The sequence below is a fragment of the Mobula birostris genome, chromosome 3 (assembly GCF_030028105.1).
Source record: "Mobula birostris isolate sMobBir1 chromosome 3, sMobBir1.hap1, whole genome shotgun sequence".
NCBI classification, from domain to species: Eukaryota; Metazoa; Chordata; class Chondrichthyes; order Myliobatiformes; family Myliobatidae; genus Mobula; species Mobula birostris.
In genome coordinates this window covers 63,241,162-63,268,661 of record NC_092372.1, presented here as the reverse complement: position 1 = coordinate 63,268,661, position 27,500 = coordinate 63,241,162, and the positions used below count along the sequence as shown (strand labels likewise).

Here is a 27,500-nt window from a genome sequence, read left to right as displayed (position 1 = left end):
GGGAGGTAGGGCATTAGCAGAAGTTTGAGAAGTCAATGTTCATGCCATCAGGTTGGAGGCTGCCCAGACGGAATATAAGGTGTTGTTCCTCCAACCTGAGTGTGGCTTCATCTTTACAGTAGAGGAGGCCGTGGATAGACATATCAGAATGGGAATGGGACGTGGAATTAAAATGTGCGGCCACTGGGAGGTCCTGCTTTCTCTGGCGGACAGAGCGTAGTTGTTCAGCGAAATGATTTCCCAGTCTGCATCAGGTCTCGCCAATATATAGAAGGCCGCATCGGGAGCACCGGACGCAGTATATCACCCCAGCCGACTCACAGGTGAAGTGTTGCCTCACCTGGAAGGACTGTCTGAGGCCCTGAATGGTGGTGAGGGAGGAAGTGTAAGGGCATGTGTAGCACTTGTTCCGCTTACAAGGATAAGTGCCAGGAGGGAGATCAGTGGGGAGGGATGGGGGGGACAAATGGACAAGGGAATCACGTAGGGAGCGATCCCTGCAGAAAGCAGAGAGAGGGAATAAGGGAAAGATGTGCTTAATGGTGGGATCCCGTTGGAGGTGGCAGAAGTTACGGAGAACTATATGTTGGACCCGGAGGCTGGTGGGGTGGTAGGTGAGGACAAGGGGAACCCTATTCCTAGTGGGGTGGTGGGAGGATGGAGTGAGAGCAGATGTGCGTGAAATGGGGGAGATGCGTTTGAGAGCAGAGTTGTTGGTGGAGGAAGGGAAGCCCCTTTCTTTAAAAAAGGACATCTCCCTTGACCTGGAATGAAAAGCCTCATCCTGAGAGCAGATGCAGCAGAGACAGAGGAATTGCTTGATGGCATTGTGTAATGAAAGTGATGTATCAAATGTCGAGATTGTTGACGAGATTTGGTGCATTTATTGAATCAACCTGACTGATGGTAATTTAAAGAGAAATTTCACATGTTTCTGTTTTCTATTCTGTTGATTTTTTTTTCATGTGTTTATTATAAAACAAGGAACTTGGAAAATGTCAGTAGAGTAAGGAACAGAAGAGGGAAAATTGCATGTAGCTGCGTGTGTTTGAAATGCAGGGTAGGTGATTGTGTGAAACACAGAAACTAGAATATAAAGCAAGGACGTAACGTTGAGACTTTATAAAGCACTGGCGAAGCCTCACTTGGAGTATTGTGAGCAGTTTTGCGCCCTATGTGAGAAAGGGGGTTCAAAGGAGCTTAACGAAAATGACTCCAGGGTTGAAAGGCTTGTCATATGAGGAGCGTTTGATAGCTCTGGGCCTCTACTCACTGGAATTCAGAAGAATGAGGGATGACCTCATTGAAATCTATCAAATGTTGAAAGCGCTTGATGGAGTGGATGTGGAGAGGATATTTCCTATGGTGGGGAAGTCTAAGACCAGAGGACACGGGCTCAGAATAGAGGAACATCCATTTAGAACAGAGATGAGGAGAAATTTCTTTAGCCGAAGAGAGGTGAATCTGTGGAATTTTTTGCCATGGGTGGCTGTGGAGGCCAAGCCATTAGATATATTTAAGGCAGAGGTTGATAGGTTCTTGATTAGTCTGGACACGAAAGGATACAGGGAGAAGGCAGGAGATTGGGGAGAAGAGGGAAAATGGATCAGCCATGATGAAGTGTTAGAGCAGACTTGATGGACCAGATGGTCTAATTCTGCTCTTGTATCTTTGGTGTAATATAGAAATAGTGTTCAGTACATCCTGGGAAAGAGCAGATGGTATCAAGAAAAATATCAGTGCAAGTTAAAAGTAAATATTAACAGCCAGCATTAAACTAGTATGTAAAATCTGGAAAATGGACTGAAGTTTTTTTTTAGGTCCAGTTTGATGTTGGACAAAGCAGAGGAACTTGCCTCCATAAGATCATAAGGTTGTGGAAGTGCAGAGCTGCAGTTATCTGACCAATTCTTACCTAACATTGGAGAGCCCATTGCCTTACTTTCCTAAAGGCATCATAGTGTTGCAGGGACCATAAATAGTCAGAAGGGTAATTGTTTAGGTGATGCAAGAATTTTCAATGGCATGTTACAGGACTAATGACATTTAATAGGTTTAACAATTTTATATCATTTGTGAAGCATCACTGATTTTTACCTCAATAGTTTTGTGACGTGACTGTAGGCACAAACATAGTTGGAATTATTGAATGCCCATAAGGAACAATGAGTGTTGATGGGGATTTCAGTTACTGGCTGGTGACTAGGGTAAGACAATGTAGTGGGATGATTTTATACACATTCTTACATTATAGTTGCTTTAGAATTATCGGGCAGAGGAGATGTAAGGGGTAAGTTTTTTACGCAGAGAGTGGTGAGTGCGTGGAATGGGCTGCCGGCAGCGGTGGTGGAGGTGGAAACAATAGGGTCTTTTAAGAGACTCCTGGATGGCTGCATGGAGCTTAGAAAAATAGAGGGCTATGGGTAAAGCCTAGGTTGTTCTAAGGTAGGGACATGTTCAGCACAGCTTTGCAGGCCAAAGGGCCTGTATTGTGCTGTAGGTTTTCTATGTTTCTAAGTGGCCTCATTTTGTTTTGCTACAATTTAATTTCCATCAAAAAATGATTTTTTAATTTTAGGCTTACTCTGGATCAGATGTGGATATCTATACATTTGGAACACCGATCAACACTACAATGTTGTTCATAATATTTTTGCACTTAATAATAGAAGGCAAGACTTGGGTACGTAAAATGAAACATCCTATATTCCACAGTTGGGTGTAATCCTGCTCTTTTCATTTGTAGCAAAATGCAGAATCAGTTACAATCCAGCAACTTCTGAGAACTTTAGATCATCAACATTCTTCTATTACCTACGCAAGATGTCAAAATGAGATTAAGCAGTGTGAATAACAACAAAACCACAGAGAAATCACAATCCCCAGGACAATTCTAAATGATACAGCTATGTTTTAATATATTGTGCAAAGGTATTATCTCAAGTGCAAAGCTACTTGCCATGAATGCTCTAATCCATATCTTTGTCACCTTAAGACCTGATGCACACCTTGTGATCTCCCAGTACCATTGTACAATAACTCAGACTCATAAAGAACATTCCCATTCCCATGGAATGTCTGTTCAAATCCAGAATAGTCATTCTTCCCCTACCACCACTCTCCAACCCCAAGTCTCTCAGGCTCCCCCTTCACATCTTAGGTCCTCAGAACCTCCTTCCACCCTACCTTCCCTAAACACCCCAACTCTCCCCTCTCCTCTGGCACAACCAACTCTTGTCCCCTCCTCTGATCCTAGCTCTAATCCCTGCCATGTCTTCACCATTCATTCCAACTTTCCCCCCTCTGAGGTGAAACGTCCTGTCTTCAGCAAGGGCCTTACCTTTGTCCCCCTTCACCTGCCACAATGCTGAGCTTGTCGTCCGTTGGCTCTGGCTCTGTCTCCAAGCCCACTACTTTGGCAAGAATTTTCCACCCCACATCGATGACCCCCTTCTCATGTCTGCAACCCTCCTCCTCTTCTTGGACACCCCACTCTGGTTCTGTGCCCGCTCTGGATCTTTTCATCTCTAATTGCTGACGAGACATCAGCTAGCTCGATATCAGCACTCCTCTCTCCTCCTTGAACGCTCCACCCTGCACTCTTTTTCCATACCAATCCCAACTTTACCATCAAACCAGCAGACAAAGGGGTGGTGTTGTAGTGACCACTACCTTGCTGAGGCCAGGCAGCAGCTCTTGGACATCTCACTAACCTCATCAACTCTGAAAAGCTCCCAGCTACTGCCACCAAACTCATAATTCGTTTACCCCTACCTCCTTGTTCCTACCTCCTACCCGAGACCCACAGACCTGACTGTCTGGGGAGGCTCATTGTCTCTGCCTACTCTTGCACCACTGAACTCGTGCCCGCATACCTTGACTTCATTCTAGCCCCCTTTGTTCAGTCCCTTCCCATCTACATCTGCCATACTTCACATGCTTTCAATGTCTCCCATGGCAAATAAATTTCAACTGAAATAAATGTGAGGTGTTGCAAATTGGAAAGTCAAATCGTGATAGGAGTTTCACAATGAACAGCAGCACCTTGGGAATTACTACAGAACTGTTTCCCTGAAACTGGAGTCATAGGTGAGCGTGGTGAAGAAGGCTTTTGGTGCTTTGACCTCCATTAGTCAAGGCATTGAGTAGGAAAGTTGAGAGGTCATGATATGATTATACAATTTGTCAGTAAGGCTGCACTGTATTGTGTTTCGTTTGGTTACCCTGTGATAGGAAATATGTAATTAAACTGTAAAGCGTGCAGAAAGGGTTTTCAAGTGTGTGTTCCCAGGCCTTGAGGGACTGAGTTATAGGGACAGATGGGCAAGGTAGGATTTAATTCCTTGGAGCATGGGAGACAGAGAGGAAATCTTACAAAAATGTATATAAAATCATGATAGGGTTGTACAGTCACAGCAAAGTACAGCACAGAAACAGGTCCTTTGGCCCATCTAGTCTGTGCAAACCATTTGAACTGCCTACTCCCATCAACCTGCACCTGGATCATGGCCCTCCATACCCATCCTAACCATGTACCTATCCAAATTTCTCTTAAATGTTGAAATCGAAATGGCATCCACCACTTGCACTGGCATCTCATTCCATGCTCACACCACCTTCTGAGTGAAGAAATTTCCCCTCATGTTCCCTTAAACATTTCACCTTTCACCCTTAACCCATGACTTCTAGTTGTAATCACACCTAATCTCAGAGAAGAAAGCCTGCTTGCATTTGCCATATTTATATACCCTTCATTATTTTGTATAACTCTATCAAATCTCCCCTCAGTCTTCTCTGTTCTAGGGAATAAAGTTCTAACCTATTCAGTCTGTCCCTATAAACTCAGCTCCTCCATTCCTCACAAATTTCTCTGTACCAATTCAATCTTATTTACATCTTTCCTGAAGGTAGGTGACCAAAATTTCACACAATACTCCAAATTAGGCCCCATCAACATCATCTTAAACAGCTTCAACATAGCACCCAAACTCCTGTACTCAGGATCTTTGATCTATGAAGGCCAATGTGCCTAAAGCTTTCTTTACGACCCTGTAACGCCACTTTCAATAAATTATGGACTTACATTCCCAGATCCCTTTGTTCTACTGCACACCTCAGTGCCCTATCGTTCACTGTGTAAGACCTACCTTGGTCCAGATCCCACTGCAAGTCTTCCTCGCTGTCCGCTACAACCCCAATCTTGATGTGATCTGCAAAGTTTCTGGTCCAGTTAGCCACATTATCATTCAGATTATTGATACAGATGACAAACAACAAAGCACCCAGCATCGGACCTGCGGCACTCTGCTAGTCACAGGTCTGCAGTCAGAGATGCAACCATCTACTGCCACTCTCTGGCTGCTCCTATAACGCCAATGTCTAATCTAATTTCCTACATCATCTCGCATGCCAAGTGACTGAACGTTCTTGACCAACCTTTCATGCGAGACCTTGTCAAATGCCTTGCTAAATTCCTTGTAGACAACATCCACTGCCTTCCTTCTTCAACTTTTCTGATAACATCCTCATAAATCTGTTTAAGATCAGTTAGACACGAGCTAACATACACAGGGCCATGCTGCCTAATCCTAATCAATGATGTCTATCTGATTCCTTGGAAAACTTTCCAGCAACTTTCCTACTACTGATGTCAGGCTCATCAGCTTATAATTTCCTGGTTTATTCTTAGAGCCTTTGTTAAACGGTGGAGTAACGTTAGCTATCTTCCAATCTTCTGGAACCTCACCTGTCACTAAGGATGATTTAAATATCTCTGCTAGAGACCCTGCAATTTCAGCACTTGCCTCCCAAAAGGTCCGAGGGGACACCTTGTCAGGTCCTGAGGATTTGTTCACCCTGATCTGCCTCAAGGAAACACCTCCTCCTCTGAAATCTGTATAGGATCCATGACCTTGCTGCTGCTTTGCCTGTCTTCTATAAACACTGTCCATCTCCCGAGTAAATGCGGATGCACAAAATCCATTTAAGATCTCCCCTATCTCTTTTTTGGCTCCACACATAGATTACTATTCTGATATTCCAGTGGACCAATTTTTTTCTTTACATATCTGTAGAAGCCCTTACGATTCTCCTTCATTTTGTCTGCTAGAGCAACCTCATGTCTTCTTTTTGCTCTCCTGATCTCTTTCCTAAGTGAATGCATACAATCTTTTTCTCGAAGTTGGGGAATCATGAACTAGAGTATATAGTTTTAAGGTGACAGGGAAAAGATTTCATAGAAACCTGAGGGGCAACTTTTTATGCAAAGGATGATATGTTTGTAGAATGAGCTACCAGAGGAAGTAGTTGAGGCAGTAGGATAACAACTTCTAAAAGATATGGATAGGAAAGATTTAGAAGGCTATGGGCTGGACATTGCCAAATAGGACTAGCTTAGATGGATATCTAGGTTGGCATTGGCACTTGGGCCCAAGGACTTGTTTCTGTGCTATATGACTAAAATTTAAATGAAAACTATCATCAGGTAAGTTACTGAATATAATAGGGATTAGGTTCTCTAATATCAGCAAGTATTTAATTTGTTTCAAAATAGTTCTTTACTGGGTTCTAGATTTTTAATATTTTTAAACACAAGAACCAGTTAACAATTTATTTCTATTTCAGACTTGGATTCATTGGACTGTAATGTTTGGCAGTCTTCTTTTTTATTTCGTGTTTGCGTTAATCTTTAGTGGAACTTGTGTTAACTGCAACCCTCCGTCAAATCCATACTGGATCATGGAATATCAACTGGCACAACCACTCTTCTACCTGGTCTGCATCCTTTCGACATTGGTAGCTTTGTTGCCCAGGTAATATTAACATTACTAATTTTCATAAAACATGAAATGTGAAATTTCGGTAAAAGTGTACCACTGAAATTTCGTTCTCAGATTTCTCAGGCACATTAGCCATGAAAGCAGGAGAATGCTTTGAACTAATTTGGCAAATCTGGGCTGGCCCAATGGACAAGTCCTCATCCACGAGGAAAGCAATGACTAACAGTTATAAAGTGCTTTTGGAGTAGGGAGAAGTGTCCCAAGGCATTTCACAAACAAATTACTAAGCAACATAAAGTTGAGTGAGTGAGTCTTGTAAGTAAGTAAATAAATAAATAAATGAAGGAAGGAAGGAGGAAAACCAAAACCTTGGTTAAAGCAGTATTTTTCAAGGTCTGTATCAAAGGAAGAAGGATAGAAATTTAAGAGGACATTTTCAAAGCAAGGACACCAGGATGTGTGGTGGAATGATTTATTTGAGGAATGGACTAGGATTGAGGGAGTCAAAGGAATTTAGAAAATTACAGACACGAGGAGCAAAATTTCTTGAAGGTTGAATAAGAAGTGTAAATATTTTAAAATTAAGGCATTTTTCCTTTGGGAGCCATTGTCAACCACCAATCACAGGGATGATAGATAAACTGGACTTGTGCATAGACGACAAAATTATGGAAGACTCTGGATATAAGGAGAACTGAATAAGAGTGGCTAGCCAAGAAGGTATTGTAATTGGTGAGTCTGCATGTAACAAAGAAGGCAGGGGGCACAGCATCACATGAACTAAGGTCAGAGTCAGGCTAAGTGAAGTTCAGCTGAAAATGAACACTTTAAATTTCAGATTGTCAATAGAAAGGGATGAAGCCAATGACTAAGGGGCTATTTGATCTGAAGATAAAATCAAAGACATCAGTCTTTAAAAACTGTAATCAGTATTGGAAATTTAGAAATGGAGGGATCAAAGATAATGGTGAGATGAAATTGAATATAAGTGAGTGTGTTGAAACTGAATGCTATGCTTTCCAATGATGTCTGAATCACCAAAGGTGCATAATTGGGGTGGGATAGCAGGTGAGGAGATCGCTGTGTGCTGGCACAGGTAAGATATGTAACGGTTAAGTTACTGGACAAATATCCAGAGGAATTAATTCCAATTTCACTATGACAGCCAGGGCAATTAAATTCAAGTAATTAAGTCCACAATTTATTTTACAAAAGGTCTTGCAATGTTATTCGTGAAAGAACCAGATTGTTGTTCTTATGCAGGGTTCTCGACCTAAAAAGGCGATGATTTTCCTCCCACAGATGCTGACCCATTAACCTCCCCCAGCAGATTGGAGATGAATTGGGCTCCTGGTTTAGATCATTAATATTTTAGCAGCTTACTTTGACCCAAAATCTACTTGTCCTTGAGGATTCAAACTTCACAATTTAGCAAAGTAACTCCTGGCTTTTCTTTTCAGATGGTACTTCCGGGTTTTCCAGGGAACGGTATTCCCATCGCCATTGCTCAAGGCTCGTCAGTTGGACAGGTTGAGAGATAAAGCACGGAAAGGCTTAACCCAGGTGTGCAGGACGTCAAGCCAGTGCGTGCAGCACCAATTGTAGAGGTCCTAAGCACCACCAGCTCCCTTGGCAACATAATCTTTTCAACAAAAAAAGCTGCTCAGTGGTGATAACTTTCTGTAATATTTCAGGAGCCATAACAGTAGTAGCTCTGATTTCATTGAATGAAATAACAAAAGAACGTAGCAACATATTTGGCCAGAGGCTGAATGTTTTACTTAAAGAAGGAAAGACTCTGCCTTTCTTCAAAAGTTGCATATGGGATATGCTGTCCTTAATGGGCTGGATGCACCCATGACTTGAGGTGAGAACAACCAAGGAAATGCTTTACAATCTAAAAATGCAAAACTTTCCACTCCAGTCTGAGGTAAGACTGATGAGTTATCAGAATTCCCTCTATCTATGTGGGTCCATTATCCACTTGGAACATGTAGAGGTTAAAAAAAATTGGTTATCTCCTTCTGTAGGTGAAGGAGTAAATGCTTTTGCCAGTATTTGCGCTACCATTTTCTTTGGAAACTAACCTGAGTTGCCATGCTGAGGGGCACTCTCTGAAATAATACTCCTTATAGAGAGAAATAGGGTGCCCCATAGAATCCACACCAATGCCCACAGTTCCTTGAAGAGTAAGCTCCTGAAGTCAATCATGTCACTAAGGGTGGTTGCAATGTGGAGTGTAGGACTTGCCCACAAGACAAATGACAATTCTTTGTCTCCTTTTAGACTAACAAGGAATGTAACTCTGAACTCCAGCTTCCTGCCTTCCAGGCAGCAGCAACTCAAAAGGACAAATTCAGTGAGACAGCCTTGGGTCAAAGTTTTGGTGTTCATCTAAACTCAGTGTGTAATTCATTATCATCTGTTATTACTGCTAATAACATAACTTCTCAATGCCAAATTGGGTCTTTTTACTGAATCCAATGCAAAACAAATGATGGTCCCTTTATGATGGCATGTGTCAAGAATTTTGTCTATTTTTTTCAATTTAAGTCTGTCAAGTACTGAATTAAATGGACCACTGTTGCCTGGAATTTTATCAAAATCTATGCCATTATCTCCATAACTCAAATTGGACACAAACATTTAATGAAACTCAAGCAAAAGTGACTCATGTCTCTATCTTTTATATCTTTTCTGCAGAGCATTGATTGCCTACTTAAATTGGTTCAACCTACATGCAAATATTTATGCCAATTCAACACAAAATAGACTCAAAATGATTCAATAATACATTTCAGGTGTTTTCTTTTAATAATGTTTCAAGAGGTTTTTTTAAATCTATGACTAATCTCCACATCGTTTAATACATCAAATTGATTTATGTTAAAACTGAAATATTTCATGAATATTTCTTTTCAAAACATTAAAATGTAATAATAACTTGATAGCTTCTTGCTTCAAATCTCATGTAATAAGGGCTTTAAAGAAGGAATTATTTATTCCACCTCTGTTTTAATACAAAATTTCGCATTCTGGGATTTGCTAATTAAATTCCTAGGAAATGTAGAAGTGATGTGTGCCTGGAAAGGTCAGTGTTAATTTTGCTGGTCACAACCTTTCAGGAAATTCTTGTCCAACTTTCATTTGCATCATTAAAAAAAAGTTTAATTCCACAAGCTGCCACTGTTTAAAAAAAAATTTTGGCAAGGTTAAATTATCTCCTAACATTATGTCTCCAACTTTCTGTGGTTGGCTCCCAATAATTGTAAAGGTTACTGATTGTGTCTCTAGCTTCCAAACCTTGTGAAGTGGATTGTAGTGTTGCAGGAATGCCAGGAAATGAATTTGCCTCTCTTGAGATACTCCAGGATTAGTAGCATAAGTTTCCCATGAGAAAATTGCACCTGCCAAATATTCCCCACTCGGTTCAATCTATTCCATATTTCCCGGATATAATTGGAATGAAATGCTATCTTCATGCCGGATGTAATTATTATTAGGTTTTCTCCAGTAGCTTTATGGCCTAATTTCTTCCATTCTTTTTCCCTGAGACAAGTTATGACCGATCCTGGCTGTCTGGTCAATGGTATAAGGGAGGACACAAGGCCTATTTAAGTAAGAGGCAACAATGTTCTGGCTGATATCTATAAACTGGCGAGGCATCTTCAGACTCTTGTACTTGCTGGCGATAGTCACCAACTAATTTCTTCTGATGTTGAGGTATGTTAATACAGGGAACAGATGAGGCCTCAAATAGCCAATCACAATTCTCCATGTGCCATTTGGGGTTGTGTCAACTATCCCCAGTTGGAAGTGACACATTAACCACAAAGAAATACATTGTAAAACCAGTAGTGCATGAATGTTTTATCTTGGAATATGCTGGTTTTCATGGAATGGTGTTTCATTTGGTATTTAGAATGTATTTTTTTGTAACTGAATATACTGTCCAGCGCTATCCCTGAGAACACTGAATATTTTTTTGAAGTTTGAACCTGAGGTCTTCCCAACTTATTCCACACAGGGATGCTTAGCACTGTTGTAGTTTGTCTATGTTGTCCGAAGCTTGCCATTTCCAATATTGATCAGGTGATGATTCCATATTTATGTTGTTCTTAACATGGACATAATTTTCATAATCCATTTATTCTCATGTGTACTGTTGACCTTAGAGAATGGTTGTTTTTTCTTAAAATAGTATTTTTTAATAAATGTGAAGATTTCTGAATGATGCCATACAAATAATTGTAATGGATTATATCAGTCAAGTATACAAGTTGTTTCATCTTGCTTAAATAGCTTAATATTAATAACATTAGGGAGAGTATATGCAGTGTGTCATGCTTTGCAATGAATGTGACGTTGTTAATGCAGCTTTCATGAAAACAGTGTTCACTTAAAGAAGGAAACTACTGAAAGTCATAGCAACAGTGATTGCCCTCCCTCATACTACTGAGATCTCTTCTTGCTTAGTTAACTTCTTAAAACAGAACATAGAGCAGTACAGCTCAGCACCAGGCCGTTTGGCTCACAGTGTTGTGCCGAACCAGCTAAAAAGCAATCAAAAACACCCAAACCCTAATCCTTCCTACCTACACAATATCCATATCCTTCCATCTTCCTTACATCCGTGTGCCTATCCAGATGTCTCGTGAAATCCTCGAATGTATTTGACTCTACCACCATACCAGGCGGCACATTCTAGGCATCCACGACTGAGTAAAAAAACTTATTCCTCATCTTCTCAGCTACTACCTCCTCTCAACTTCAATGCATGCCCTCTGGTATTAGACATTTTAAACCCGGGAAACGGATATTCTCTGTCTACTCTATCTCTGCTTCTCATAATCTTATAAACCTGTATCAGATCTCCCCTCAGCCTCCAGCACTCCAGAGAAAGCAACTCAACTTCATCCAGCCTCCCATGATATCACATGCCCTCTGAACCAGGCAGCATCATTCTCGCTTTATCCTTTGGTGATATATTCGGATATTTATTTGCAGTACTTTAGATCTTTTATGTTTGCAATCTGAATGGTCATATTTTCAAAATATGTTAGAATCAATGAGTTGCACAATAAAGCCATCAGTACCCATTTAAAGGATTTATTGCTAACAAATTAAGCAAAATTTCTCTTATGACAAATGTGGATAGACCTGTTGTGTTCTTCCAGCAATTGTATATGTACCTTCTGTAAAGGGGCATAATTTGAATTTTCAATTTTGATTCAAATTACAATAAAATGTTAAGCTAAAAGTGATATTATATTACTAATTAAGATTAACAAGAAGTTGTAAAGGATTTAACAATTTCATTATTCTGGACATCCAAGAAAAATGCATGAGATGAATGAGAAATACTTGTATTTTAAAAGATAGCTTGTATCAGCGATCAATTTTGTAAATAGTTATCAGTGGCAGAGAATTGGATGTTAATTGATGCAGTGTATTTGTCCTAATCTTCGTACAACATTGCTTTTCCTAGAAAGTGGTTCTTTCAAAGATAGAACAGTACAGTATAGGCCCTTCAGCCCATGATGTTGAGCCAGCTTTTAACCTACTTTATGATCAGCCTAACTCTTCATTCCCACATAGCCCTCCATTTTCTCTTTCATCCATTTGCTTTTCTAAGAGTTGCTGAAATGTCACTAATTAATCTACTGCGCCTCTAACATCACCCCTGGCAGTGTCTTCCACACACCCACCATTCTGTGTAAAACTTTACCTCTGACACCCCTCTAATCACCTTAAAATTATGCCCTCTCATATTAGCTATTGCACCTTGGGGGAAAGCCTCTAGCTGTCCACTCTATGTCGCTTTGTCATTGTATACACCACGACAAGGTGACAATCCACGAAGAAGCTTGTGTGGTCCTGTGATGCCGAGAGCAATGCCTTCTGGAGCTATGCTCCTGATAGAGTCACCCATGGCCGTAACAAAGTCCCTGACAAAGAACAGTCCATCCAAGACCTCAACGGTGGAACAGGTGGACAAAGTTACTTCAAACTCAACGGCTGTGAAGGCAGATGAAGGCTGCAACAAATCCATCAGCTCCAGTCATCATGGTTTCCATGCCATTGGAATCAGTTGTTTGATTTGTGAAGTATAGTGTGCTTCTTGGAGTGCAACATCAAGTACACCTTAAACAAATACATGCACAGGCATCTTCACTCTGTGGGCCACTTCTTCAGAACAAAGACCATCATCCTTGACCTCGAGGGATAGCCACGACGACACCTCTATCAAGTCACTTCTCATTCTCCTTCACTCCAAAGAGAAAAGCACTAGCTCACTCAACATATCCTCTCCAATCCAGTGACCATCTTGGTAAATCTCCTCTGCACCCATGCTTCCTATAATGAGGGACCAGAACTAAGCACACTGCAAGTGTGGTCTAACTGGAGTTTTATGGAGCTGCAACATTATGTTGTGGCTCTTGAACTCAACTCCACTGACTAACGGAGGCCAGCATATCACATGCTTTCTTAAACATGCTATCAACTATGTACCTGGACCCGAAGATCCCTCTTTTCTTTTCTGCTAAGAATCCTGACATTAATCCTCTATTCTGCCTTCAAGTTCGACATTACAAAGTGTGTGACTTCACTTTTTCAGATTGAACTCCATCTGCCCATTCTTGGCCCAGCTTTGTATCATATCAATGTCACCTACAATATGTGCAATATACAATATCATATCATTGTAACCTACAACAACCTTTTACACTATTCACAACTCCACCAACCTTCGTGTCATCTGCAAATTTACTAACCCACCCTTTAACTTCCTTATCCAGGTTATTTATAAAAATCACAAAGAGCAGGGGTCCCAGAATAGATCACTGTGGAACACCAGTGTTCACCAACTCCAGGTAGAAAATGCTCCATCTCCGACCACACTCTGCCTTCTGTAGACAACCACTTCTGAATCCATGCAGCCAAGTTTGGCTGGATTGCTTGCCTCCTGACTTTCTGAATGAACTTACCATGGGGAGCTTGTCAAATGCCTGACTAAAATCCATGCACATCACATTCACTGCTCTACCTTCAGCAATTTGTTTTGTCACTTCCTCAAGGAATTCAGTCAGACTAGTGAAACTCAACCTACCCCTTACAAAGTCATGCTGGCTATGCCTAATCAGACTATGCTTCTCCAAACATTCATAATTATTGTCTTACAAGAATCTTGTCCAATAGTTTACGCACTGACATAAGACTCGTTGGTCTATAATTCCCAGGGTTTTCCCTATTACCTTTCTCAACAGAGGTATTACATTTGCCGACCTATAATCCTCTCAAGCTTCCCCTGCTTTCTGTAGTAACTTGGGGTATATCCTGTCCGACACCAGTAACTTACCTATGCTAAAGTTTTTTCAAAGGTTCCTGTACTTCCTTTTTCTTAACATAAGCATGCTCCAGTAAATCATCCTGTTTTACTCTGTCCTTACATTCGTCAACCTCACTCTCACTGGTAAATACTGAAGTTAAGTATTCATTAAGCATCTCCCATACTCCCTCCTACTCCAGGCACGTTTTCTCTTCTGTCCCTGATCGGTCCTACCTTCAACCTAGTCATCCAACTGTAGGTACCTTGGGTTTTCCTTAATCTTACACCTCAAGGCCTTCTCGTGTCCCCTTCTTGCTCTGCTAAGTCTATTCTTAAATTTAGTGGTAAATTGGTGGTAAATTAGAGTTTCTGGAATCTCGAAACTATGAGGACCAGCACAATGGCTACAAAGGCGGAGGAAGGCTACAGCAGAAGAGCCCCCCCCCCCCCCCCAAATCGTCTCAGTCTCCATGCCATTGGATTCTGGTCTTTTCTCTGTCCAGGACCGTGTGGTGGTTGCTTCTGCATCAGTCTCCTCATGTTAAAAGATATTTATCCTGGTTTGGTAATCTGATTGACCAACTTGGACAAAGCCCTGTGGTGACAGAAGCAGAACAGTGAAGTCTGGGAGCTCCCAGCCACAACCTGGCACATAGGCAGTGGGTGGTAGATACGGTCGCCATGCTCTTGGACTGAGGCAGATAGAGCTTTTTGGCAGCTGCATCAATGACTGAGCAGCCCTGTTCGGGACCCGCTCTGCTCACCCCACATGGGGAAAGGGCTAGAAAAGGTGCCCTAAAAATAGCCTGCCTTCTCACTCCTGAGGGGATTACCGCATCCAGTGGGATCACCAAACTGCGACCTGAAACAAAAGCATATGAATTTTGGAGCCTGGAATATGCGAACACTTATGGACAGTGAAACCACCAATCATACGAAAGATGTGCTGCTATCGTCTCAAGGTAGCTGAGAAGATTCCATATTGACCTTGCAGCTCTCTGTGAATGCAATTGGCCAAGGAAGGGCAATTGAAGGAGGAGAAGGGTGGATACACCTTTTTTCTGGAAGAGGAAATCATCAGACGAACCCGGAATCCACAGAGTTGCAACACACACAACACGCTGGAGGAACTCAGCAGGTCGGGCAGCATCAGTGGAAAAGATTGGTTGACATTTCGGGCCAGAACCCTTTGTCAGCCTCTGGTTCTGGCCCGAAACGTCGACCGATCTTTTCCACTGATGCTCCCCGACCTGCTGAGTTCCTCCAGCGTGTTGTGTGTGTTGCTTTGACCCCAGCATCTGCAGATTATTTTGTGTATCCACGGAGTTGGATTCGCCATAAAGAACAGCATCATCAATCACTTCTCTGAATTGCCATTTGGCATCAATGAGCGCCTCATGACCATCTGCCTTAAGCTCGCTAACAACAGAATGGCGATGCACCAACCTTAGACCGACCAGAACATGTTAAGGAGACCTTCTATGCTGATTTAGAGAGCAGACTATCAAATATTTCCAAGGAAAATGAGATTCTTCTTGGAGACTTCAGTGCTAGAGTTGGCAGGGAAAGTGACTCCTGGAAAGGTGCAATGGGGAAGGAAGGTATTGGCAGCATTAACTCCAGTGGAGTGCTCTCACTCTCCAAGGGTGCTGAACATGACCTGACCATCACCAACACCCTGTTCTGTCAGGGAAAGAAGGTGAAAACTTTGTAGATGTAGCCCCGTTCAAAGACTTGCATCTTACAAGTTATTGTTCAGAGAAGGGATCGCAGAGACACAAAGCATACAAGAGCCATGATCAATGCTGATGATGGCTGGACCACCGGCTTATTCACTCACAAATGACCATCAAAATCATGTGGAAGAGCAGAGTGCAAAAGAAGCTGAGCCATCCCAGGTTCAATATCGAGACCCTAATAGACACAGTGAAGGTATAACATCTCCAGGCTGCCCTTTCTGAAAGACTCCCAAAGCATTATCCGGAGGACATTGAAGCACACTGGACCACACTGAAGACCACCAGCCTTGATGCTTGTAGAAACATCACTGGATACAAGACCAGGGAAAAACAAAGATTGGTTTTATGAAAATGACAATGAAATAGAAGAGTTAATTATCAACAAGAGGAAAGCTTTCTGTGCCTGGCAGAAGTTCATCAACTGCAAGGCAAAAAGAGTAGCCAACTGCAAAGCTAAAGCCATAGTCCAGCATAGAGTAAAGGAAATAAAGAATCAGTGGTGGACTGAGGGCCCTAGAAATACAGCAGCTTGCTGAGTCTGGTGATATCATATTTATGCCACCAAGGCAGTGTATGCCCCAAACCACCGTGGCCTAAACCTCCTTCACTCCCAAGATAGACAAAGACTGCTAAAGGACAATGATGCTATCAATTCTCAATCCAATGAACACTTTCAGGAGCTACTTATTCTTAACACCACTGTTGACATTGAACTCATCAACTAGCTCCCACAATGACCCACGAAGAAGGACTTGAGTAAGCCTCCTAGTATCAAAGAGGTGCAGACGGCTCACAAGAAATTGAGGAACAACAGGGCCACTGGGCCTGATGGAATTCCAGAAGGAATTCTTTCGGAAGGTGGCACAGACTTTTAAATCATATTTATGACCAGCTTGTTAAGATCTGGGACCAGGAGAAGATTCCAGCTGAACTCAGGGACACCCTGATTGTCACATTTTTCAAAAAGGGTGACAAAGCTGACTGCAGAAACTATAGAGGTATCTCCCTCCTCTCTACAACAGCAAAGGTACTCGCCCAAATTTTATATGACCAGCTTTCACTCTAGCCGAAGATCTCCTTCCTGAGTCTCAGTGTGGCTTCCGTCCAGCCAGAGGGACATCTGACATGATTTTTACAGCACATCAATTACAGGAGAAAGCCTGGGAACAAAATCTCCCACTTTACATGGCATTTGATTCTGCAAATCATCCTGCCCATTGGCAGGTACTGTCCAAAATTGGGTGCCTGGAAAAATACCTCAAGATCCTGCAGCTTTTACACAATGATATAAGTGCAACAGTCATCAACAACAGCAGCTATGAAACAGCACAGTTCAAGTTTGAGACTAGGGTCAAACAGGGATGCATCATTGCCCCAACTCTGTTTGCCATTTTCATTGTGATCATTCTTCACCTCACTGGCCAAGACCTGCACAAGGAGTCCAGATTCTCTATAGGACAGATGCGGGGGGGGGTGGGGTGCTCTTTAACTTTAACAGGTTCAAGGCAAAGAGCAAGGTGACAGCTACTTCCATCACGGAGCTCCAATATGCATTCAACAACGCCATCATGGTTCACTCTGAGGAGGATCTGCAGTGCATAACGGAAGCTTTTGCCAGAGCATACCAGCTCCCGGGTCTTCATCTGAACATCACCAACCTGCTCCAGAAAAGCTCCTAAACTTCCAACCAAGTCATGTCAAGTCACTTTTTATTGTCATTTCGACCATAAACTGCTGGTACAGTACACAGTAAAAACAAAACAACGTTCCTCCAGGACCATGGTGCTACATGAAACAACACAAAACTACACTGGACTAAGTGAGACAGCACAAGGCTACACTAGACTACGTAAGACGACACAAAAACTACACTAGACTACAGACCTACATGGGACTACATAAAGTGCACAAAACAGTGCAGGGCAGTACAATAAATAATAAACAAGACAATAGGCACAGTAGAGGACAAATTACAATATAAATGATGTAGATGTCAGTCTAGTCTCTGGGTATTGAGGAGTAAAGCTATTGTGCCCTTCTTGTTATATGGAGCGGAGTCATGGACAACATACAGCAGACATAAAATCCCTGGAAATTTACCATCAAAGATGCCTCCAAAAGATTCTGAGCTGGAAGAACAGACATACTAACTCCAGCATCCTGGAGGAAGCTAACATTAACTCCATAGCCACAATCTTGACTAAACACCAATTGTGATGTGTTGGCCACATCATCCGCATGCCTGACTCCCACCTCCCTAAACAACTCCTATTTGATCAACTTAAGAATGTAAAGTGCACTCCTGGAAGGCAGAAAAAGTGATTCAAAGACAATATCAAGGCCCGCCTGAGGAAGTGCCACATCACCCTGAATGGGTGGGAGAAATTAACATGGGATAGGAAAAGCTGGAGATGGACTGCCTATGAGGGGACTGCACAGCTTGAAGAATACCTCCACTGTGCTACTGAGACTAAGAGGCTTCACCATAAGGAGAAACTGGGAAAGGCCCAACCAGCTACATCCGCCACCACTTCAATGACCTACACCTGCCAACACTGCAATAGGGCTTGTGGATCATTTTTTGGCCACTTCAGTCATCTCAAGACCCACAAGTGACCAGAGCAGCCACCAGAATAATCATACTCAACTGTAAGTCATCACTGATGATGATTCTTAAACTCCCTCCTGGCTACTTGTAACTTCCTAGATCCTTGCTTCCTTAACCTTAAGTACTCTTCTTTCATTCTCTTGATTAGATGTCCCACATCTCATGTCAATCATGATTCCTTCACCCTACTATCCTTTCTCTTCCTCAATGGGATAAACCTATCCAGAACCCCATGCAAGTGCTCCCTAAACAGCCTCCACATTTCTGTTGTGCATTTCCCTGAATACTCCTGTACCCTATTTGCACTCCCAACTTTCTGCTTAATAACATCATAATTTGATGACACAGCACTGGAAAACTAAAATGCATCAATGTAATGAATAACCAGTTAAATCACAGAAGCTCAAGTCCAAAACCTTATTTGAGGTGCACTTATTATTGAAGACAACAAAACGGCAACCTGAATTTTCAGATTCCAAACTCCTAAAGGCAAGAACTAGAGTTATTAGATTATGTCTTAACAAGTGAATGACTCTCATTTCATCTGGTGCTAACAGTGGAACCAGTCTGCATCACTGCCTATCAACTAATGCAGGGGTTCCCAATTTTTTTATAGAATGAATCCCTACCATTAATCAAAGGATCCATGGACTCCAGGGTGGGAACCCCTGAACCAAGGCATTTGTAAACATCAATTAAAACACCAAAATAATTTGTAAACACACTATTTTTAAGAGCGCACCTAGAAAAAGGAATATAAGAATATTTTCTGAAATGCAGTTATTTCTTTACATGGAATGTTACTTTGTTCATTACAGATATTTCTCAAAAACCCTTTTCTCATTTCTAAATTAAGCTTATAGTATTACATCATTGAAAGTTCTATAATCAAAGTGTAATATTTATTTAGACAAAGTGCAATGTGAACGCACAGAATGAGCCAAAACCAAACATTGGGATCAAAGAGTAACTTGCGGTAAGAACATTATTACCACTTAACAACAGTATTATTAAAAGTACACAATGCTTTGTAACAGAGTTAAGTTTGCATATTTCACATATAATGAATATTTGACAATATAAAGAGTAATAACACCAGTGAAGGGGCAAGAAAGATTTTATTTCATTCATGTTTATACAAAAAAGTATCAAACTGTGAAGGAAAATAAGCTTAATTCAGAATGAAAGATGAGACCCTCAGAAAATATTTTTTTGAACTACTGTTACGAAGCTCCATGCCACTGATTGTGTCCCCGTTTTATTTATATCTTGATTATAAACTTAATTAGGGTAATAAAATTACACTATGGATTCTAGAGAAGTGCACTTTATTCGTGCTTTGCATGGTTGCTTCCTACTTTAAAATTGTAAGGTGCTACGTAGACCAAGTTTATTCTGATATGATTAATACTACAAAATCAATTAGTTATGTAATTTTAAATACATTTTCAGTTCATAATCACCCATCTAAACCCTGCTCTCTTTCCCACATGCCACCTACTTGACAGTCAGGGAAGAATTTTACTGCATGAAATACATTTTGTTTGAACTCATAGTCCAGTTAACAAATCATTGTTGAAGCTACCAAATGCACTTTTGATATCAACATGCTGAAAATATTCTACAGTGATGATTACATTTACGATATAAAAAATATTGTAGAAATATCATTACGTAGAACAGGTCTAGAATTCAACTTTGGATTTGACAGTTTTGCACTGAAGCAAAATAGACCAACCAATAAATGCTTCTGAAAAATATGAAAGGATTTATCCTCTCACCAGCATTCTCAATGTGAGGCAGTCTCGTGAAGAATGTGCAAGATAATTTTTTGAACAGTCAGGTTAAAGGTGATGATTTTTTCCATAGACTATTTCAGCAGCACAGAATGACCTAGGGCATATAGGGTTGTACAGTTTTGAAATGGAAATACTGTAATGTAAAACTCAAGACAAACCAACAGATGATTAATGTGTTGCTGATGGCACAAATATTTCTTAATGTCCTTCAGGTCAATATTTATAAGCACTGCTGGATCTAATTGCCTAGTAGAGCAGATTGATGTAGCTATTCCAAATGAATTAGATTACCAAATCTTTTTAATAAACACGAAGGTCAAGAGTGGTGATAGGAATGATTATTATCAGATATTTTCAGTGAACACAAAAGTGCAATCACAAAGGAAGTGATTTTGTTGGCCATGTCAATGTACACAATTCTGCCTCCTGCTTGACATCTCATCTGGGATGCTGCAGTACTGGCCTTTAAATAATTCATTTATAAAAATGTGTGAATGTAGATCTGTCTCTCAATCCATTCAACAAAATGAGTTACATTGGAGTATAAGCCAGGGTGATGGATTGTTCCAGAACAATGACGTCCCAAAGAGGTTAAACCAAATAATGTCCATCTCTTTCCAGGCTGCTCACAAACCAGGGGTCCTCCACTGTCACCCTGCTCAACAGAAATACAGAATGGGGTTCAGCAATGGAGGCCAATACTCCTTTAAAAAAAAAAGACTCTTTAGCCAAGGTTTGCACTGGATAAATTGAGTTTAAGATAACCTAACTAATTTCACAAGAAAATTAAAAATTAAGCATTCTTTATGTGCAGCTCCAATTATATCTAAATATTATCCAATTATACTGATAAAAAACAGCTACTTAATTGGCAAGTCCAACACTAGTACATATAGTGGCTACAGTGTGCACTTGTCCACTACAGTTACTACAATACCCCTCCCAAACCCACCAAGGACAATGAGGGCTGACGGTGCATGGGAACGCCACCATCAGCAGGTTCCTCTCCCAAGTTGTACTTCCTTCCTGATTTGGAAATATATCCTGAGTCCTGTTGTTGCCAGGTCTAAATCCTAGAAAACTCTATCCAGCAGCGTTGTGGGCGTATCTTTATCAGAAAGTGTGAGATAGTTCAGGAACGTAGCCCACTACCATCTTCCCATCAGCAGTTAAATGTGCTGGTCTTACTAGTGAAGCTCAGATACCAATAAATTAAAAAGTAAAACATTGCTTCCCAATAAAACTCCAATATAAAATTCTTTAAGACTTGATTTTACATCGTACCCGATTAACAATTATCTGTAGATTGCGCCTTGATTATTGTAAATAAATTGTTTTCCTGTTTCGGGATGGGCATGGGGAAAAAATGGAGTTGGTTGTTCTGGTCCATAAGTTGAGAAAACACTTGCCAATAAGTCAAGGGAATATACCCAACAATGAGTTCAGGGAAGTAGTTCCTTTTACATACTGTAGAAGGCTTTAAATATATGGAAAATGTGGATTTACAGTTTGGTACAACAAGAAATGGTGCTTCTGTAGCCAAAGTCAATTGTTACAAGAGTATAGTACTCCTTGTAGGTCATTGTGTAATCAATGGGGTAAGTCAACCCCTTTGAAATGTGAATGTTTGGTATTAAACATTCATAGAGCTAGGATATTTTGATATTGCTTTTTTTCCCCCTCCACAGGTTCTACTGACCTGTGGTCCCTCCAGCAGCTCATTTTTTGCTCCAGATTATAGCACAGGCTATTGTGTATCTGTCTTATTTTGCTATTTAGTTTTGTGAATCAAATTTATTCTACTGATTTGATTAACCATGTATACCTAAAATCTAGCTTCTAGGTAAGAGCATTTCCGCTTGTGTATATCTGAGAAAGTACATCCGGACAGTCCTTTATTTAAATCTAGATTTGCGATAATGCAGAACTCTAGAACTCCAAGGAAGTGTCTGAACCAAGTGAAGGTTTATTTAGATCAGGCATAAACAAAGATTAAGCTAATAATTAAATATGGAAAGACAAGAGGTAGGTGGGAGTGGTATTGTGACATGACAACGAAAACCAATTTCCCCCAGGATTAATAAAGTATGACTATGACTATGACTGTGAAAGAAGAGGGGGGAAAATGATGCAGTTCTATGCTGTAATCTCAGGATGAAATAGAAAAAGGATCCAGAAAACCATATTAAGCAGTTAGATTGATCAAACCCTTTAATAACCCTGATAGCACCTTTGATAGTCTCTGTCATCCCCACAATAGGATCACATAAATTTGCAAAATGAAGGTGCCATTGCAACCATTATGTACATGTTGGCCAACGAAAGAACTTTTGTGGCTAATCCCTCTTCCCAATTCTCCTCCCCTACTTCACATGACATCAGTAGGAGCCACACTACCTTACCTATGAAATTGCAGCAACAGGTAGTAAACACTAATTCAAATCTTAAATTGGGTGGGGGGGGCAGGCAGAGTGTGGAGGAAAGGAAGGGTGGATGAAAAGAAATACTTCAACCACATGCTAGCTGAGTTCTAGTATCTTGCAAAGCCATCCAATTAGCCAGACAAAACATCACAAATGCAAGATGTGCTGGACTTTGCATTAACAAAATATTCATAAGTCCCTTACTTGGCAGGTATCCACAGCTCCATGTTGATAACCTGCACATAAAATTCGAGAAGTGATTTTTTCAGATCTGAAGGCGTTCCGACAATAATCATAGGATATAATGCGGACTTCTCCTTCCTGAAGCTTCATTGGATCTGAAATGAAAATTCCAAGAAATTATAGCTTTGCTATTACATTATCACACCTCATAATTACAATGGTGCTAGTTACAATTATTCATCAAAATATGAAATATTTGATTTTTTGCTACAGAAAATAGTTACATATTGCCACACATTGTACCCAAACAGTCATAATGCATTACACTTAGCTTCTATTATTTGTAGAATTTTGCTTAAATATTCTCAGGAATGTTTTCCTTTCATAAATTGAGAAACTTTGTGTCCTTTTGTGACAATTAATTTTATGTATAAAACTTTAAATGGCCATGTTTGGCTTACAACAAAATTTGCTCATTATTGTAATATATAGTAATTTTTTATCTTCAACTGTACCAACACCAGAACAGAATTTTCATGGATGTTGCCCTGGATGATTTTGACGAATCAACAGAAACTAGAAAAAAATGATTGCCTGTCTAGTTGTGTGAATTCTCTAGGATATCAGCCAATCAGGAGCATCCCTATGGAATTTCCCATTTGAAGATACAGTGGTGCTGGAAAGTTTATGAACCCTGCAGAATTTTCTCTATTTCTGCATAAATATGACCTAAAATGTGATCAGATCCTCATGCAAGTCCTAAAACTAGATAAGGAGATCCCAATTAAATAAATAACACGAAAACCATTATACTTGTTCATTTATTTGAGAAAAATGATGCAATATTACATGTATTTGCTGGAAAAGGTATGTGAACCTTTGCTTTCAGTGACTGTTGTGACCCCCTTGTACAATAATAACTTCAACCAAATGTTTCTGATAACTGTTGATCGGTCTTACACATTGGCTTGGAGGAATTTTAGGTCATTCCTCCTTACAAAACCAATTCAACTCTGGGATGTTGGTGGACTTCCTTGCATAAGCTGCTTGCTTCAGGCCCTCTCACAACATTTCTATAGGATTAGATTCAGGACTTCGACTCAGCCATTCCAAAACACAAATTTTCTTCTTTTTAAACGATTCTGTTGTTGATATACTCTTGTCTATTGGATCATTGTCTTGTTGCATTAGCCAACTTCTATTAAGCTTCAGGTAATGGACCACTACCCTGGTATTATCCTGTAAAATATTGTGATACAATTTTGAATTCATTGTCCCCTCAACGATTGCAGCTGTCCAGGCCCTGAGACAGCAAAGCAGGCCAAACCATGACACTCCTTTCATCATGCTTTACAGTTGGGATGAGGTTTTGGTGTTAGTGTGCAGTGCCCTTTTTCCACCAAATATAGCAATGTGCATCTCTGCCAAAATAGTTCAACTTTTGTCTCATCTGTCCACAAAACATTGTACCAGAAGCATTATGGAACACCTAGGTGGTCTTTTGCAAATTGGAAGTGTGCAGCAATATTTTTTTTTTGGAGAGCAGTGGTTTCTTCCACCGTGTCCTGCCGTGAACACCATTCTTGTTCAGTGTTTCTCTTATAGTGGACACATGGACAGAGACTTTAGCAAGTTCTCAAGACCTCTGCAGGTCTTTTGATGTTATCCTTGGGTTCTTTTTCACCTCCTTCAGCAATGCACGTCATGTTCTTGGTGTGATCTGTGCAGGATGTCCACTCCTAGGGAGAGTAGCAACAGTATTGAGTTTACTCTATTTGTAGACCATTTCTCTTACTGTGGACAGATGAACACTCAGGTCTTTAGAAATGCTTTTGCAGCTTTTTCCAGCTTCATACATCTCTACAATTCTTCTAAGGTCCTCTGAAAGTTATTTTGATTGAGACATGGTGCACATAAGAGATCTTTCTTGCGAAGAGCAGGCTCTGTCAGGAACCTGATTTTGTGTATGTGTGTGTTTTTTATAGGGCAGGGCACCTCTACAACCAACACCTCCAATCTCATCTCATTAATTGGAACACCTGACTCCAAATAGATTTTGTAGAAGGCATTACCCCAGAGGTTCACATACTTTTTCCAATAAATACATGTAATATTGGATGATTTTTCTCAATGAATAAATGAACAAGTATAATGTTTTTTTTCTGTTATTTATTTAATTGGGTTCTCTTTATCTAGTTTTAGGACTTAGATGAAGATCTGATCATTTTTAGGACATATTTATGCATAAATAGAGAAAATTCTTTCACCCTCTTTCTAGCACCACTGTATATCCTTATCAAAAAAGAGTTACAAATATTAGGGTCTTAAATCAAAATAAGGAACAAATCCGCAGCATCAAGGTAAATCTGCGGGTCCAACACCAAGTTCTACAAAATAATTAGTTTCTTAATTAATACAGATCTAAGCACTTTTTCCACTTGATTCAAATATTCCTGTTTCTTCCCATTAAAGAAATTTACTATTTAACAGGAGAATTTGAAATTCTGTCACATATTTGTTTATTGAACATAAATTGCAAGAGTAAAACATTCCTGTTCTGGGTTTTGTGTTTTAGGAAATAAATGAAGGCTTTGGTGTAGGTAAAGAAGAGAATATTTAGAATTGTTCTGAGAAATTATAATTAGCAGACCAGAAGAATACCATGGACACAAGAGATACTGCAGATGCTGGAAATCCAGTGTAACACACACAAAATGCTATGTATTCTGATGAAGGGTCTCAGCGTGAAATGCAGAGTCTTGATTCCTCTCCATAGGTGCTGCCTGACCTGCTGTGTTCCTCCAGCTTTTTGTGTGTGTTGCTTAGGAAGACCAAAAAGAGGATTTGCTTAGTGGAAAGGAAATCAAACAGAGATTTGTAGATGGTTTTAAAATATTGGGCTACATAAAGTATTGGAATGTTGATGGAGAGGATGAAATTGGATGCATATTTACAGGTTATAGAAAAAAAGTGAAGGAATAAAAAATTGATTGAATTGGCTCTTATAAAAACTGAAAAGATCAAAATGGCACCCTGAAAAGCTGCATTTTAATGTTATATGAAAATATATTAAATTCACTGAGCTTAATCGGTTGTGGGAAAAAAAACATAATAAATACTTTAGAAGTTATTTTAAGATTATATATAAATGGAGGACTTGGCAGAAAAAAAAATTAACTGTAATTAACATTTTATATTGCACTGATATAAACGACATAGGTAGGAAAAGGGAGGAGGTCCTGAAAGCTGACTACAGGGAGTTAGGAAGGAAGTTGAGAAGCAGGACCTCAAAAGTAGTAATCTCAGGATTACTGCCTGTGCCATGTGACAGTGAGTATAGAAATAGAATGAGGTGGAGGATAAATATGTGGCTGAGGGATTGGAGCAGGGGGCAGGGATTCAGATTTCTGGATCATTGGGACCTCTTCTGGGGCAGGTGTGACCTGTACAAAAAGGATGGGTTGCACTTGTATCTGAGGGGGACCAATGTCCTGGCGGGGAGGTTTGCAAAGGCTATTGAGAGTTTTAAACTACAAACAGAATTGCTGGGGGGAGGGAACCGAATTGAAGTGACGGGAGGAAAGGGAGGTTGACTCACAAATAGAGAAAGCTTGGAGACAGTAGGAGAGGGGGGATAGGCAGGTGATAGAGAAAGGACGCGCTCAGACCGATGGTTTGCGATGTGTCTATTTTAATGCAAGGAGTATTATGAACAAAGTGGATGAGCTCAGAGTGTGGATGAGTAGTTGAAGCTATGATATTGTGGCCATTACAGAAACTTGGATGGTGCATGGGCAGGAATGGCTACTTCAAGTGCCAGGCTTTAGATGTTTCAGAAAGTACAGGGAGGGAGGCAAAAGAGGTGGGGGCGTGGCACTGTTGATCAGAGATAGTGTCACGGCTGCAGAAAAGCAGGAAGTCATGGAGGGGTTATCTAGTCTCTGGGTGGAAGTTAGGAATAGGAAGGGGTCAATAGTAACAAGGATGTCGAGGAGCAGATAGGAAGACAGATTCTGGAAAGGAGTAATAATAAGAGGTTTGTTGTGGTGAGAGATTTTAATTTTCCAAATACTGATTGGCATCTCCTTAGAGTGAGGGGTTCAGATGGGGTGGAGTTTGTTAGGTGTGTTCAGGAAGGTTTCTTGGCACAATATGTAGATAAGCCTACAAGAGGAGAGGCTGTAATTGATCTGGTATTGGGAAATGAAACCTGGTCAGGTGTCAGGTCTCTCAGAGGGAGATAATGATCACAATTCTATCTTCCTTACCATAGCATTGGAGAGAGATAGGAACAGACAAGTTAGGGAAACGTTTAATCGGAGTAAGGGGAAATATGAGGCTATCAGGCAGGAATTTGGAAGCATAAATTGGAAACAGATGTTCTCAGGGAAACGTACAGAAGAAATGAGGCAGATGTTCAGGGGATATTTGCGTGAGGTTCTAAGTAGATACGTCCCAATGAGACGGAAAGGATGGTAGGGTACAGGAACAGTGGTGAACAAAGGCTGTTGTAAATCTAGTCAAGAAGAAAAGAGCTTATGAAAGGTTCAAAAAACTAGGTAATGACAGAGATCTAGAAGATTATAAGGCTAGCAGGAAGGAGTTTAAGAATGAAATTAGGAGAGCCAGAAGGGGCCTT

At 40.5% G+C, this 27,500-nt stretch overlaps 2 protein-coding genes across 11 annotated transcripts in view; one reads left to right on the top strand and one right to left on the bottom strand.

Moving 5' to 3' along the window:
• Positions 1–12,027, top strand: part of LOC140195086 (phospholipid-transporting ATPase VD-like) — a 198,564-nt gene extending 186,537 nt beyond the window's left edge. For 3 of the 5 annotated variants that reach the window (XM_072252765.1, XM_072252763.1, XM_072252764.1), the window contains exons 21-24: positions 2,579–2,683; positions 6,625–6,812; positions 8,240–8,342; positions 9,066–12,027. In XM_072252765.1, the coding sequence (XP_072108866.1) occupies positions 2,579–2,683; positions 6,625–6,812; positions 8,240–8,342; positions 9,066–9,257 (588 nt within the window). In that variant the 3' untranslated portion in view covers positions 9,258–12,027. Of the gene's footprint in view, positions 1–2,578; positions 2,684–6,624; positions 6,813–8,239; positions 8,647–9,065 lie in introns of those variants that run through there. The other 2 variants (XR_011885354.1, XM_072252766.1) reach the window with 2 other exon arrangements.
• A 7,530-nt stretch (positions 12,028–19,557) lies between these two features.
• corin (corin, serine peptidase) overlaps positions 19,558–27,500 on the bottom strand; it is a 186,432-nt gene continuing 178,489 nt past the window's right edge. For all 6 annotated transcript variants that reach the window (XM_072252756.1, XM_072252760.1, XM_072252758.1 and 3 more), the window contains 2 exons: positions 22,883–23,016; positions 19,558–20,910 (listed from right to left, as the gene is read on the bottom strand). In XM_072252756.1, coding sequence (XP_072108857.1) covers positions 20,734–20,910; positions 22,883–23,016 — 311 coding nt within the window. In that variant the 3' untranslated portion in view covers positions 19,558–20,733. The remainder of the gene's footprint in view (positions 20,911–22,882; positions 23,017–27,500) is intronic.